This window comes from Argopecten irradians, chromosome 7 (assembly GCF_041381155.1).
Source record: "Argopecten irradians isolate NY chromosome 7, Ai_NY, whole genome shotgun sequence".
NCBI classification, from domain to species: domain Eukaryota; kingdom Metazoa; phylum Mollusca; class Bivalvia; order Pectinida; family Pectinidae; genus Argopecten; species Argopecten irradians.
In genome coordinates this window covers 8874059-8888351 of record NC_091140.1, presented here as the reverse complement: position 1 = coordinate 8888351, position 14293 = coordinate 8874059, and the positions used below count along the sequence as shown (strand labels likewise).

At 38.3% G+C, this 14293-nt stretch overlaps 1 protein-coding gene across 1 annotated transcript in view; it reads left to right on the top strand.

Moving 5' to 3' along the window:
• LOC138327482 (ubiquitin-like protein 3) overlaps positions 1 to 14293 on the top strand; it is a 30044-nt gene that overhangs the window by 4535 nt on the left and 11216 nt on the right. The window contains exon 2 of the mRNA XM_069273604.1: positions 1015 to 1123. Within this exon, the coding sequence (XP_069129705.1) occupies positions 1015 to 1123 (109 nt within the window). The remainder of the gene's footprint in view (positions 1 to 1014; positions 1124 to 14293) is intronic.

The window sequence follows — 14293 nt, the reverse complement described above, 5'->3', positions numbered from 1 at the left end:
GCAGGAGGGGCGGGGCCCAATAGGGGAAATAGAGGTAAATCCTATAAATCACTACCTGTCCTAGAGTTCTGCATAGATTGTAACCAAATTTGGCCAAAAACATCCTTGGGGGAAGGGGAACAGAACTTGTATAAATTTTGGCTCTGACCCCATGGGGGCAAGAGGGGTGGGGCCCAATAGGGGAAATAGAGGTAAATCCTATAAATCGCTACTTGTCCTAGAGTTCTGCATGGATTGTAACCAAATTTGGCCACAAACATCCTTGGCGGAAGGGGAACAGAACTTGTATAAATTTTGGCTCTGACCCCCCGGGGGCAGGAGGGGCGGGGCCCAATAGGGGAAATAGAGGTAAATCCTATAAACCGCTACTTGTCCTAGAGTTCTGCATGGATTGTAACCAAATTTGGCCAGAAACATCCTTGGGGGAAGGAGAAGGGAAAATTGTATAAATTTTGGCTCTGACCCCCCGGGGGCAGGAGGGGCGGAGCCCAATAGGGGAAATAGAGGTAAATCCTTTAAATCGCTAATAGTCATATAGTTCTGCTTGGATTTTAACTAAATTTGGCCCAGAAACATCCTTGGGGTTAACAGAATTTGTATAAATTTTGGCTTTGACCCCCTGGAGCAGAAAGAGTGGAACCAAATAGGGGAATTCAGAAAAGAAACAATGAACTTGTATTCAGAACATTCCTAGGCATTACAAACCAGGTGAGCGATACAGGCCCTCTGGGCATCTTGTTTATATCTGGACTTTAAGATGTACAAGTAATGCATTAATAAACCGTAAGTGAAAGAGACAAATTAAAAAGGTGAGCATTTTTTACGTTTTATGACAACAAAAACATCAATAACTCAAAATACAAAAAACAAAAAAAAGAGAGATAAGTAACTGTAGCCAATGAAACTGTAACAAAAATAAAATCACGATTACACAGTTGGTATCTTAAAAACAGTTGTTCCCGTTCCTTTGTATAACTACCTGTTAATTCATTGTTTTACCCTTTACTTTTTTAGATTAACTTGCGGCTGATCTTAGTGAGTGGAAAATCCAAAGAATTTCTGTTTACACCTAATGAGTCCGCAGCTGATATAACAGAACTGGTATACAGCAACTGGCCGACAGGTAAGAAGCTTAAGGATCAAAGTTTCATGTTTCACTTCTTTTTCTCTGAAATATATTCTTTTTTTAGGTCATCTGACCGAAGGTCAGGATGACCTATTGTAATCCTGTTTCGTCCGTCGTCGTGCGCCGTCCGCCGTCCGCCGTCCGCCGTCCGCCGTGCGCCGTGCGTCGTGCGTAAGACTATTTATACAAAAGCCTACTCCTCCTTCATCCTTTGATGGATTTCATCCATATTTGGTTTGAAGCATCATTAGGGAAGGACAATCATATTTTATATAAATGAGCCTGGTCCGACCCCTAGGGGCTGAGGGGTGGGGCACCAAAAGGGCAAATTTTCTTATTTTAAGCTTTAAAATCCTACTCCTCCTTCATCCTTGGATGGATTTCATCCATATTTGGTGTGAAACTTCATTGGGGAAGGACAATCATATTTTTTATAAATGAGCTTGGTCCGACCCCTAGGGTCAGAGGGGCAGGGCCTCAAAAGGGCAAATTTTCTTAATTTTAGCTTTAAAATCCTACTCCTCCTTCATCCTTGGATGGATTTCATCCATATTTGGTGTGAAACTTCATTAGGGAAGGACAATCATATTTTATATAAATGAGCCTGGTCCGACCCCTAGGGTCAGAGGGGCGGGGCCACAAAAGGGCAAATTTTCTTAATTTTAGCTTTAAAATCCTACTCCTCCTTCATCCTTGGATGGATTTCATCCATATTTGGTTTGAAACATCATTGGGGAAGGACAATCATATTTTATATAAATGAGCCTGGTCCGACCCCTAGGGGCTGAGGGGTGGGGCCCCAAAAGGGCGAATTTTCTTATTTTAGCTTTAAAATCCTACTCCTCCTTTATCCTTGGATGGATTTCATCCATATTTGGTGTGAAACATTATTGATGAAGGACAATCATATTTTATATAAATGAGCTTGGTCCGACCCCTAGGGGCTGAATGGTGGGGCCCCAAAAGGGCAAATTTTCTTAATTTTAGCTTTAAAAACCTACTCCTCCTTCATCCTTGGATGGATTTCATCCATATTTGGTGTGAAACATCATTTGGGATGGACAATCATATTTTATATAAATGAGCCTGGTCCGACCCCTAGGGGCTGAGGGGTAGGGCCCCAAAAAGGCAAATTTTCTTAATTTTAGCTTTAAAATCCTACTTCTCCTTCATCCTTGGATGGATTTCATCCATATTTGGTGTGAAACATTATTTGGGACGGACAATCATATTTTATATAAATGAGCGTGGTCCAACCCCTAGGGGCTGAGGGGTGGGGCCCCCAAAGGGCAAATTTTCTTAATTTTAGCTTTAAAATCCTACTCCTCCTTCCTTGGATGGATTTCATCTATATTTAGTGTAAAACATTATTGGGGAAGGATAATCATATTTGATGTAAATGAGCGTGGTCCAACCCCTAGGGGCTTAGGGGTGGGGCCCCAAATGGGCAAATTTTCTTAATTTTAGCTTTAAAATCCTACTCCTCCTTCATCCTTGGATGGATTTCATCCATATTTGGTGTGAAACATCATTGGGGACGGACAATCATATTTGATATAAATGAGCCTGGTCCGACCCCTAGGGGCTGAGAGGTGGGGCCCCAAATGGGGAAATTTTCTTAATTTTAGCTTTAAAATCCTACTCCTCCTCCATCCTTGGATGAATTTTATCCATATTTGGTGTGAAGCATCATTGGGGAAACACAATTATATTTTATATAAATGAGTCTGGTATGAACCCTAGGAACTGAGGGGTGGGGCCCCAAAAGGGCAAATTTTCTTAATTTTAGCTGGCTCACTTCCTGTTTTAAGGTTTCAGTCTCCGATCTCAATGAAAATTGGTCTATAGGGGTTTTAATTGATGCCGAACAACATGCAAACATTTTCGTAAAGATTTTGGTATTCCAAGATGGCCGCTGGCCCACTTCCTGTTTTAAGGTTTCAGTCTCCGATCTCAATGAAAATTGGTCTATAGGGGTTTTAATTGATGCCGAACAACATGCAAACATTTTCGTAAAGATTTTGGTATTCCAAGATGGTCGCTGTCCCACTTCCTGTTTTAAGGTTTCAGTCTCCGATCTCAATGAAAATTGGTCTATAGGGGTTTTAATTGATGCCGAACAACATGCAAACATTTTCGTAAAGATTTTGGTATTCCAAGATGGCCGCTGGCCCACTTCCTGTTTTAAGGTTTCAGTCTCCGATCTCAATGAAAATTGGTCTATAGGGGTTTTAATTGATGCCGAACAACATGCAAAAAATTTCTTAAAGATTTTGGTATTCCAAGATGGCCGCTGGCCCACTTCCTGTTTTAAGGTTTCAGTCTCCGATCTTAATGAAAATTGGTCTATAGTGGTTTTAATTGATTCAGAAGGGGGAACTTTAGGTAAGGACAATCATATTTTATAAAGGACCGAGGTAAGACCCATGGGGATAGTATGACCGAGGTCCAAAATGGGAGCTTTGCTGAAATTTGGCTTTAAAATCTGACTCCTCCTTATATTAATCCTTGAATGGGTTTCGACCATATTTGGATGAAGGGCTACCAAGTTTGTTCAACAAATGACATTTACCTTTTTCAGAAACTTACATATTCAACTAAGGAGTTCCTTGTATTGTTTATATTAATCGTTAACCAATACTTTATACTGTGACTTTGTTGTTTTGTGCCATGAGTCAGATGACCGTTAAGGCCCATGGGCCTCTTGTTTATTATTATTATTCAATTTTCATCATATTTAACAAATCAAGACAGCACAAAAAATTAACTTTAATATGTGTATGTATAAAATGTATATAGAATAAATAAATGTAGTATGTCCTTGTGATGGAACAAAATATGAAAAAAAATATCTTCCTTCCCTAACATTTTCGCAGCTACTGCTGCTCTTCAAAATAAACATCCCCTGCAGAGCAAAGGTAGCTGCAAAAGCGCTAAGGAAGGCAGATTTGTTTTGTTATTTGATTTTTCATATATTTATATATCTAGATATATACAGAATAGACCTATCGACATGCCAAAATAGTAAAGTTGAAATCAAACCATTAATCTTATATAATATTCAAGTAATAATATAGTATTTTACAACACCACGTTTTGTCATAGTTTCGGTATGAATATTCTTCTATGTATATCACACGGTTTAAACAAGCAATTGGATAATTCATGCATCTATTATTAGAACTAGGGATGTCACGGTTCATGTTTTTTCAGCTCGGTTCGGTTTCAACTTTTTTTGATCGGTTTTCGGTTTTTTCGGTTCGGTTCAGGCAAATCTCAATTACACTTTTTTAAGTCTATTTTCTATCAAAAGCAAGTTCTGCTTTAGATTTAAAGATGGTATATCACTTAAACAAATGTTTTTTTTTTTCTTTATCAAGATTTCACTTCTAATTAAAAACATATAATTTTTATTGCGCCCTGAAAAATAATCCACAGCACTATATCCTATATACATTGAAGTTCTAAAAGTGCATGCAGCAAAGAAATTCATTAATTATTCTATATCATTTTGTGTGTCTTAATTAGACATATAACACGATTAAATACCATATTTTGTTCAAATATTGAGTATCATTTATGATCTCTCAGCAGTGGAACATCTTTAAAAAACATAATTGAACATTTTCTTATCTTTTTAACTCTTTCAGTACTATTGACACATTAATCAGTCACAGAGAGATATATGTCCTCGTATCCTTTATGATACATTATTTCGTCACTAAAACTTTTCTCGTATCCTTCATGACGCATTATTAATATTATGTGATGATTGACATGTGAAAATCGTAAGTTTTACCGCAAATCAATACATCGGTATTATCCCAGAAAAAGTGTTTTTAAAAAGTATTATGCATTTGAATTATAATAGAGATAAACATTATTACGTACCAGGTGCATGTTCAATCGTAAAATGGTTTAATTCACGGAATATTGGCCGACGGAAACGCGATTGTTTACAATCGGCAACACAATGGCGGCTTGATTTAGCTGCCGATATTCTGCGGGATTAATGTTATCGGAAAAATACATAATAAAAAATTATCAATTATAAAATATCAAACATTTAGTGAAATATATCATTTAGATATTATGTATGTGAAAAATCATGTCCGCAGACAGCAAAAAACGATCTTCTGAATGACTGAACTTGCACACGTGTTACACATACAGCTATATGTCGGTCAACAGGTGTATTTCTCGGGATTCTGACAAACTTCGCCGTATTTTCAATGAAATAATCTGCAATACAGTTTATACACGTAAATTACAGGTATTATAGGACAGTTATTTTTTTAATGAACCGAACCGAAACTTAGAATTATCGTACCGAACCGAACCGTACGGTTGAATTTTTCGGTTAACCGTATTTTCGGTTAACCGTGACACTCCTAATTAGAACTACTTACAAAGTTATTTCATGTATTAGTTGTCAGGTAATCGGTAAATCGAAACACATGTTCTCGATACTGGACGCAGCCATGATGTTAGTATGACAGCGGCGGAGCTGGCATATTACGGTAGTTTCGTATTTTCCCTGATGATTCGTAGTTTACATTGGAAACACTTCCGGCGTCTTGAATAGTTGCAGACGATAGTAATAATGATTATAAATATAAAGGTACGTGTGTTACCACAGTTATGCTCTGTAATGTTTGGGTTTATCATTATTAAATAATATTTCACTTTGGTTAGAGATTTTCCAGCAAGCGATCCAGCATTTCCAGCAAATCCAGCAATCGCTGCACGCGCTCGGATTCTAAACATTGCGTCACAACGAGTTTCAGTCAGTCTGCGTTCTGTCTCTGTCTGGGTCGGTCGTATATTGTTTAGGTGGGTGTGTAGCGATGGACAAAGAGGTGTTTCCTCAGTTCCAAAGCTTGTCTTGTCTTTATGTATTAGGTTAGGTGTAGTTTATATGTGTGGGATGGGTTTTCTGTATTTAAATGTAATGTTTCTGGGGATATATTGTAAATATGTGATTTATTAAGGGGACAGTTTTACCGTTATTTTGTAACGGGATTTTTTTACATTTCTGTTAGTTTAGGCTGGAATTCTACAGTTGCATTATACATAGATTATTGAATCAGAGGGTTATTTCAAGGAACCTTTAGGAATTACTGTAATAGAAGGGATTTATCGAATATTTTGGTATTTTATTAGTACAGTTGCTTTGGAAATAGATCTAGAGTTGTATTTATACTTGGATTTATTCTGCTGAGAATATAGGAGTTGATTATTCCAAGTTGAGAGTGGTTCTTTATTGATTATTTATTCTGTAAAAGAATGTTTATCATTTGTACTTGTAGTACAAATGTAATAGTAATAGTATAACTCTGAGATAGTGATTATTATTGAGCTTTAGTATGGAATAAATTATTTATTTATTGGATCAGATCTGAAACTATTTACAACATTGTTACTATTTATTATCAAAGAATTAATTTAATACTCATTATCCAAATTATATAACTAAATAACAGATTAGACAAGTATGGAAGAATGAGAGCTATTTTATCTATATGTAAAACTATTTATTTATACGTCTCATAAATAAATGGCTAAGTTTGTACCTGTATTTTGGAATCCTGGTTGTTTCTTATAGGATTTATAACTATTCAGGTGAAACCATGGTGTAACTAAGTCGTCAATGGTTAGGGTAGTTAGGCAAGAGTCTTCTACCCCTAAAATGCTTGTGTGGCGGTAGCCGCGCTACCACTGGTTATTTTCAAGTCGGTTCAGGATATAGATTCCTGACCACTTGACCGTCACATAGTATTTTTGGTGGCAGCGGTGACTGTTTATTTCTTCTTTTTGTGTTAGAATTTACAGTAGTGATGGAATCTATTGCTTTTAAATTAGTATTTATTTTATATAGTATCCACATATATAAGTGGAGTTTATGGATTTGTACACAAATTATTGGTTGTTTATTTTTTTTTATGGGACCTTTGAGGTCAAGGCTAATAAATTAGCATTATTTTTGTACTTGAATAGGTATTTTAGTATGGGATATATTCCGGAATAGATAGAGGGTAATCTTATAAATAGATACCTGTGGTATAGTGTAGACATATGGTTTTTTTTTTTTTTTTTTTTTTTTTTTTATGGGTTGGTGATGTACCGTTCCATCAACCGGAGTGAAAGTATTTATTTTGGTATATATTATATTTATATAAGGTGAAGGTGAAAAGTACGTTGATTCTTGGAGAATCGGGTTGAATATTTGTTTACCTATAGAAGTAGTTCTGGGAATGCTTCTTGAGAGAGGTATAATGTAAATTTCAACAAGTTTTTTTTATTAGTTGGTTATTCATGCATAATTTATGGGGTAACACGGACCTTCAGAGTTTTGCTTGTTATATGAATACTAACTATATTTTGGTATATTGGTGTATTAAATATATTTTGGTGGCAGCGGTGGTTGTGGTATACAGAATTGTAAAGTTGTAACTTGTACAATTATATCCTAGTAATGCCTGTCTAGTAATGTGAAGCTGGATGCATACAGTTATTACTTGTTACTCCGAGGATGAGCAGGGTTAGGAGACTGCTAGAGTACATAAGCAAGGATGTTTACTATAATGGATTTTCTGTTACCTGGATATGTAGATAATTTATGTACAAATCTTAATTAGTTAATTACCTGGTTAATTACTGGTGCTGTGGAGGACAGTACCTGAAATATTTGTATTTGTGTTTGTTTAGATACAAGACGTTGATTGACGAATCAAGCCGTTGATGAGAGAGAAGCAAGATTTAATTAATAAGCACTTTATTGATACTTGGACCTGAAGTAATACCTTGAGCCTACATTATAGAAGTAGATTGTTTCACGCAGACGAGGCATAGATTATAGGCCTATTGGATAGGATTATAAAAGTTCTTTAACCAAGAAGGTGTGTTTCACCAAGATTTGGTTGATATTTCCACAATAATTGTGAGTTTCACAAGAAAGTGAGTTCTTCCTCCAATCAGTATTGGCACGTACTGATAGAGAGTGGTATCGTATATCCATAAAGCTGGTGTTTACTAGTAAAGTGGTGTAAAATTTAGGATAAACTGCGTGTTTCCAGTTATCCTACATCATTCCTAGAAGATGCCTGGGGCGAGAACAAGACAGTCAAAAAGACAACTTGATACCATTATGTCTGAAAATGAAGATACAGATATTGATGAGATTACTGAAGTAGCTGATGACCAACCAGGGACATCACACTCCCAGAATGCCTCAGCCTATAAGTCATTACAGGACTTCCATCAGCCTGTAGAAGACCTACATCACAGAAGGAATGATAATGATGATGTTGTTAACACGACCATGATGCAGTTAGCTGAAACCATGAAGGCCATGCAGTCTACATTGGGAACCAGTTTGACAGCCATCAACAATGCTGTGACTGGAATGCATGAGACTATGAAGACTCAAGGACACAGTGCCAGAGTAACTGACCAGTCTAGGGGGAGGAGTCCGAAGAGATCTGCCAGAGGTTCCAGATACCGGTCCTGCAGTAATACTAGTTCATCTTATTCAGATGAAGAGAGGAGGGGAAATGGTAATTCCAGATACTCAGGAACTACAGACTCTGATTCTGACAGCAATGTACATAGCGGGGATGTCTATGGCTCCAGACCAACCAGGAGGAACAACAACACAAGACTTCCACCTTTTACAGATAAAGAGACTTGGAAGACATGGTTTAGCAGGTTCGAGACTGTAGCTGATAGATGTAGATGGGGAAATGAGGAACGCCTTGATCAACTTTTGCCGAAATTACAGGGTAAAGCCGGAGATTTTGTTTTTGACCAGCCACCCACCAAGCGAGAACGTAATGACTACAAAACACACTGGTTCGAGAACTGAATAACAGATACAGAGTCATTGAGTCATCGAAAAACTATGCAGCTCAATTTAGTAGAAGGAATCAAAAACCTGGCGAGTCAGTGGAGGAGTATGCGGCCGAGTTGAAGAGATTATATGACAAAGCTCATGAGAGAAGGGATACACAGAGAAGAACAGAGGATTTACTTAGGAAATTCTTTGATGGCGTTTATCACGAGAAGGCAAGCTTCGAGGTTGAATTTCATAAAGACCCAGCTGACATCGATGAAGCAGTATTCCAGATTGTTAACTACATTGAGACCAAAAGGGCACCAAACCGTACAGATGATTATCAGAAACATGGGAAGAAGACACGGAAGGTCAAGACAGTAATATATGAAGACTCGTCGAGTGATGATGACTATGAAGAGGTAAAGCAAGCTAAGCACATCAACCCAGTGAGAGCTGTAGAGATTGTAACTGGTCAGGATAAAGCTATACAGACAGAGAAGAAAGATGCTAAGAAATCTCAGAAACATAATGGACAGAAGAATAATGGAGGCAAACCAAAGAATTTTCAGTTAGAGGACATAGCAGATATTATCGAGAGAGCAAACAATGAAATTAAGAGTAGAAGGTCAGGAGGAAACGGAAGAAACAAAGCGACAGGGAATTCTAAAGACAAAAGATGTTTTACATGCGGGGGACCAGGACATTTTGCCAGGAATTGCCCTATGCGAGATCAGACACCCTATAACCAGCAGTATGGACCTGGACAACCATGGCAAATGGGAAATAATACTAATGCACGTCCCTTTAACGGACCATCCAACAATGGAAATCAGAGTCCTAATGCAGACACTACAGATAGGAATAGGAGCCGACCAAGCCCAGCTCATTTAAACTGTTAGCGGCTATTTCTAATGACCGGAGAGAGGCCGACATCAAGGATACTAATGGTCATATAAATCAGACCTTAACAGAAGAACATCATACAGATGATAGCGTTGTTATAAGACGACGGGTTCCTCAAGTAGATGGTTTATATATTAAAGGAACAGTACAAGGAGTTAAGACCGTATTTACAACAGATACCGGGGCGACCAAGACTTTAATATCAGATCGCTTATATCATAGGATACCTGAGAAGAATCGACCAAAGCTGAAACCTACTACGAAGCTGAGGGCGGCCAATGACTCTCCTTTAAAAGAGCTTGGGATAGCAGAGTTTGATTTACAACTCGACTCTTTGCAGTTGAAGAGAGAAATTATTTGAATTATTTATTCAACGGTTTGAACAAATGAAACAGAAGTTAACCAGTCCAGAGATAATGGCATATCCTAAAGATGAGGGAGAATACACTCTTGATACAGATGCCAGTGATTATGGTATTGGCGCTGTCCTTAGTCAAGTCCAAGATGGAGTCTCTAGAGTCATCGCATATGGCAGTCGAACTTTAAACAAAGCTGAGCGTAACTACTGTGTTACCGACAAAGAACTGTTAGCTGTGAGATATTTTGTCGACTACTACAGACAATATCTTTTAGGAAGAAAATTTGTTGTCAGAACAGATCACCAAGCTTTAGTATGGTTATACAGCATGAAAGAACCCAAGGGTAGAATTGCTAGGTGGCTAGAGATATTATCCTCATTTGATTTTTCTATAGAATACAGAGCAGGGCTAAAACATGGGAATGCAGACGGTATGTCAAGATGCGAGAATCCTTATGATTGTGACTGTCCAGAAGCTGACAATGCAGAGTATCTCAGATGTGGACCTTGTGCCAAGTGTACAAACGAGGCAGAGATATGATGAGTTCATTAGTCAAAGATGTAACAGATGAAGTCCGAGCAGTCAAGACCAGATCTCAAACAAAACCAGAGGTACCAGAGGAAGATCTTATATGGACACCTTGGAAAGATTCTTGTACTACCAAGAATATTAAGAAGCTCCAGTTAGAAGATCCTACTTTGAGAGATGTATACCTATGGGTCCAAGATAAAGCAAGACCACCACACTCTGAAGTAATCAAGTACAGTTTAGCAGTTCGCCATTATTGGCATATATTTAAGTCTCTTCTTATAAAGGATGACGTCCTTTGCAGAACTTTTCATCGTAAAGACGGAACCGGTCATCATATACAGTTACTGGTACCAAAGATCCTCAGAACTGAAGTATTACATCATATGCATAACAACCTCCTTGGAGGCCACTTAGGAAAGAAGAAGACCCGTGAGAAAACTATACAAAGATACTACTGGTACGAAGTCAGAGAAGACGTAAACCTATGGGTACTGAGATGTAACACATGTGCTCAAATGAAACAACCTGAAAAGAAGCCGAAAGCTGGATTAGGCGATATGCTTGTGGGAGCTCCGTTAGATCGTCTCGCCACAGATGTCCTAGGACCTTTACCACTAACTCCGAGAGGAAACAGATACATACTACTTGTCACAGATTATTTTTCCAAGTGGGTTGACATACTTCCAATTCCAGACCAGACTGCGAAGACATGTGCAGATGTTATATTGAACGAAGTTATCAGTCGTTTTGGATGTCCTCTATCTATACACTCAGACCAAGGAAGGAACTACGAGAGTACCATATTTAGAGAACTATGTTCTATATTAGACATAAAGAAGACTAGAACTTCACCTCGTCACCCCCAGTGCAACGGCCAAGTGGAACGATTTAATCGCACTTTACTCCGTATGATTAAAGCCTACCTTAAAGGACAGCAGACAGATTGGGACAAGAACTTGGGATGTTTAGCTGGTGCGTACAGAGCAACACCACAAGAGTCAACAGGACTTACTCCTAACATGCTGATGATGGGACGAGAGGTACGGCTACCAGTTGAGATAATTTTGGGCAGGAGAACTCCGGATTCTGATGACATTACCAGTTACAGTGAATACGTTACCATTCTTCGTGAGAGGATGAACCATGCACATGATGTCGCTCTTAAGCACCTTCACGACAATGCTCGCCGAAGGAAAGACCACTATGATGTAAACTTGTCCTGCAATCAATATAACGTAGGAGATTTAGTATGGTATCTAAATGAAGAAAGGAAAGTAGGAGTTGCACCAAAACTACAACCAACGTATTTAGGGCCATGTATTATTACAGAGAAGCCGACAGAATTCAACTACTTGATTCAGTTAGATGATAGGGGGAAAACTCGTCTTCTTCACCACGACAAGCTGAAACCATTCACTGGGGAGAACAACATCAGCTGGATATCACGTCTACAAAAGAAGATACAGAAACTTTAAAAATTGTCAACTATATAATATAATATATATACAGTATGAATGGTGTGCAGAGGTGATGAGACTCTATATTCAAAGCAGAATAAGTCATACTATTAAGGGGAGACAACCTAACAATTTCAATGAAGATCATATTTATGTTTTACAGTAGACATGGAGAACTCAAGAGGGAGAGCATATAAGTGCGGGCAATGTGAATTCACGGAGGAGAAAAGACGAGTTGTCTATCACTTCTACAAATATCACGCCGCCTTAGAGGATACCCCTTTTTATTGTTCGCTTTGTCTGTTTCGATGTCTCCGGGAACATGAGTTGGCCCGTCATGTAGATCATTATCCGGACCATCGCCAAAAGCTTCAACAGCGGGAGAGCCAGGGATTAGGGATTGCCTCCAACTATCTCCGGAAGAATCCGAACCCCAGAACTTTGGCCCTAGATAAAGATTTTTTCCAACTTAGCCGAGAGGAATCCGAGGTAGTGTGGAAAACCAGATCCAGAAAGACCGTGGAGGATGCCCCTGTTCCACAACTACCCATGCCGGAGGCTTTATTAACACCTGAACCAACTATACCCGCTCCATCCCTGCCAGACATTCCACTTCCGGTACCTGAAGTACCAGAAGTGGATGTCTTGGAGGAGTTGACTGGACTAGATGAAGCTTTACAAGATATCCAGACCCAGCACCAGCCAACTAGCGATGACAGGACACCGGCGTGGATGGGCCCCATCGTAACGCTCCTGGAGCAGCAACAGAAGATCCTTGCAGCCCAGGAGGAGACTATCTTGGACCTGTCCCGCCACGTTCGGAGCCCATACAGCAGCCGTGACAAAATTAGCTGAGAGTCTGGAGGAGGAGAGAAAGGAGAAGAGAGAGCTCGAACGTAAGTTGCGAGAAAAGGAGAATAGGTGTGTGTGTGCGAGTAAGAAGAGAAAGGTTGTGTTGAAGGAGAAACAGTAGGAATGTATATTGTTGTATATAGTTACCGGTGTTCTTTTTCATTTGTCTAGAATTATTTTATTCATGGGAAAGGATTTCTTGGGGTTTAACTAGGGTTGATGACATAACGTGATTTACAGAACAGGATACGATCCTCTGGCACACTGTAAAAAGTTGTAAGATCGTAAGTCACTGGCGTAGTCTGATCACTCGTAAACTTGGCCTGCTGTACATCAGAGTTTGTCATCTGTTTATTGTCCGGGGAAATTTTTCGGGAAATGTTGTATTCAGACATATGAAATAGATCATACGGACTATTTTTTTTAGGTGATTGTTAACTAGAGTATTTAAGTTCGAACTATATCGTATGTAAACAAGAGTGAATGTAAGTCGTAAGCTGTTAAATAGGATAACATTAGAGTTCAAATAATTGGTACTGGTGCTGAGTCTGGAATAATATATTATAAAGTCCCTGTAACATAGTTTAACTACATATATATATACATATCGGATAGAAATAGTTGGCTAAGTCTGGTATATCATAAATTTTAAAGTTTTCTGTCAAACATATTACTAGTTGAATCTTTGAGTAGTCGTGTAGTATAAATACTTGTAAAGTATTAATAGTCGAACAGTGTGAAAACTGTTATATTGTATTTTAATCTAACGCATTAACTTATAAAAGCTTTATAGCTAGGAACGGGTGGATATAAAGGAAGTCTGTGTATATTAGAACACACTTGTACTTTTTGTGTGTATCTAAAGTTGAGAAACAATCGTACTTATGTAGAGTAGCTCATTTCGGGTAAATACTGTATATTAGAACACACTTGTACTTTTTGTGTGGATCTAAAGTTGAGAAACAATCGTACTTATGTAGAGTAGCTCATTTCGGGTAAATACTGTATATTAGAACACACTTGTACTTTTTGTGTGTATCTAAAATTAGAGAAACAATCATTCTTATGTAAAGTGGCTCATATCGCGTATACTGTGCTAGAACATGCATGTAACTTTTGTGTGTATCTAGGTTTGAGAATATTGAGAATATGTATCATAACTTATTCAAGTAAATAATAGCACAAAGTATTGTAACTTTGCGTGATCTCATCTGATAACTTATATTTTTAA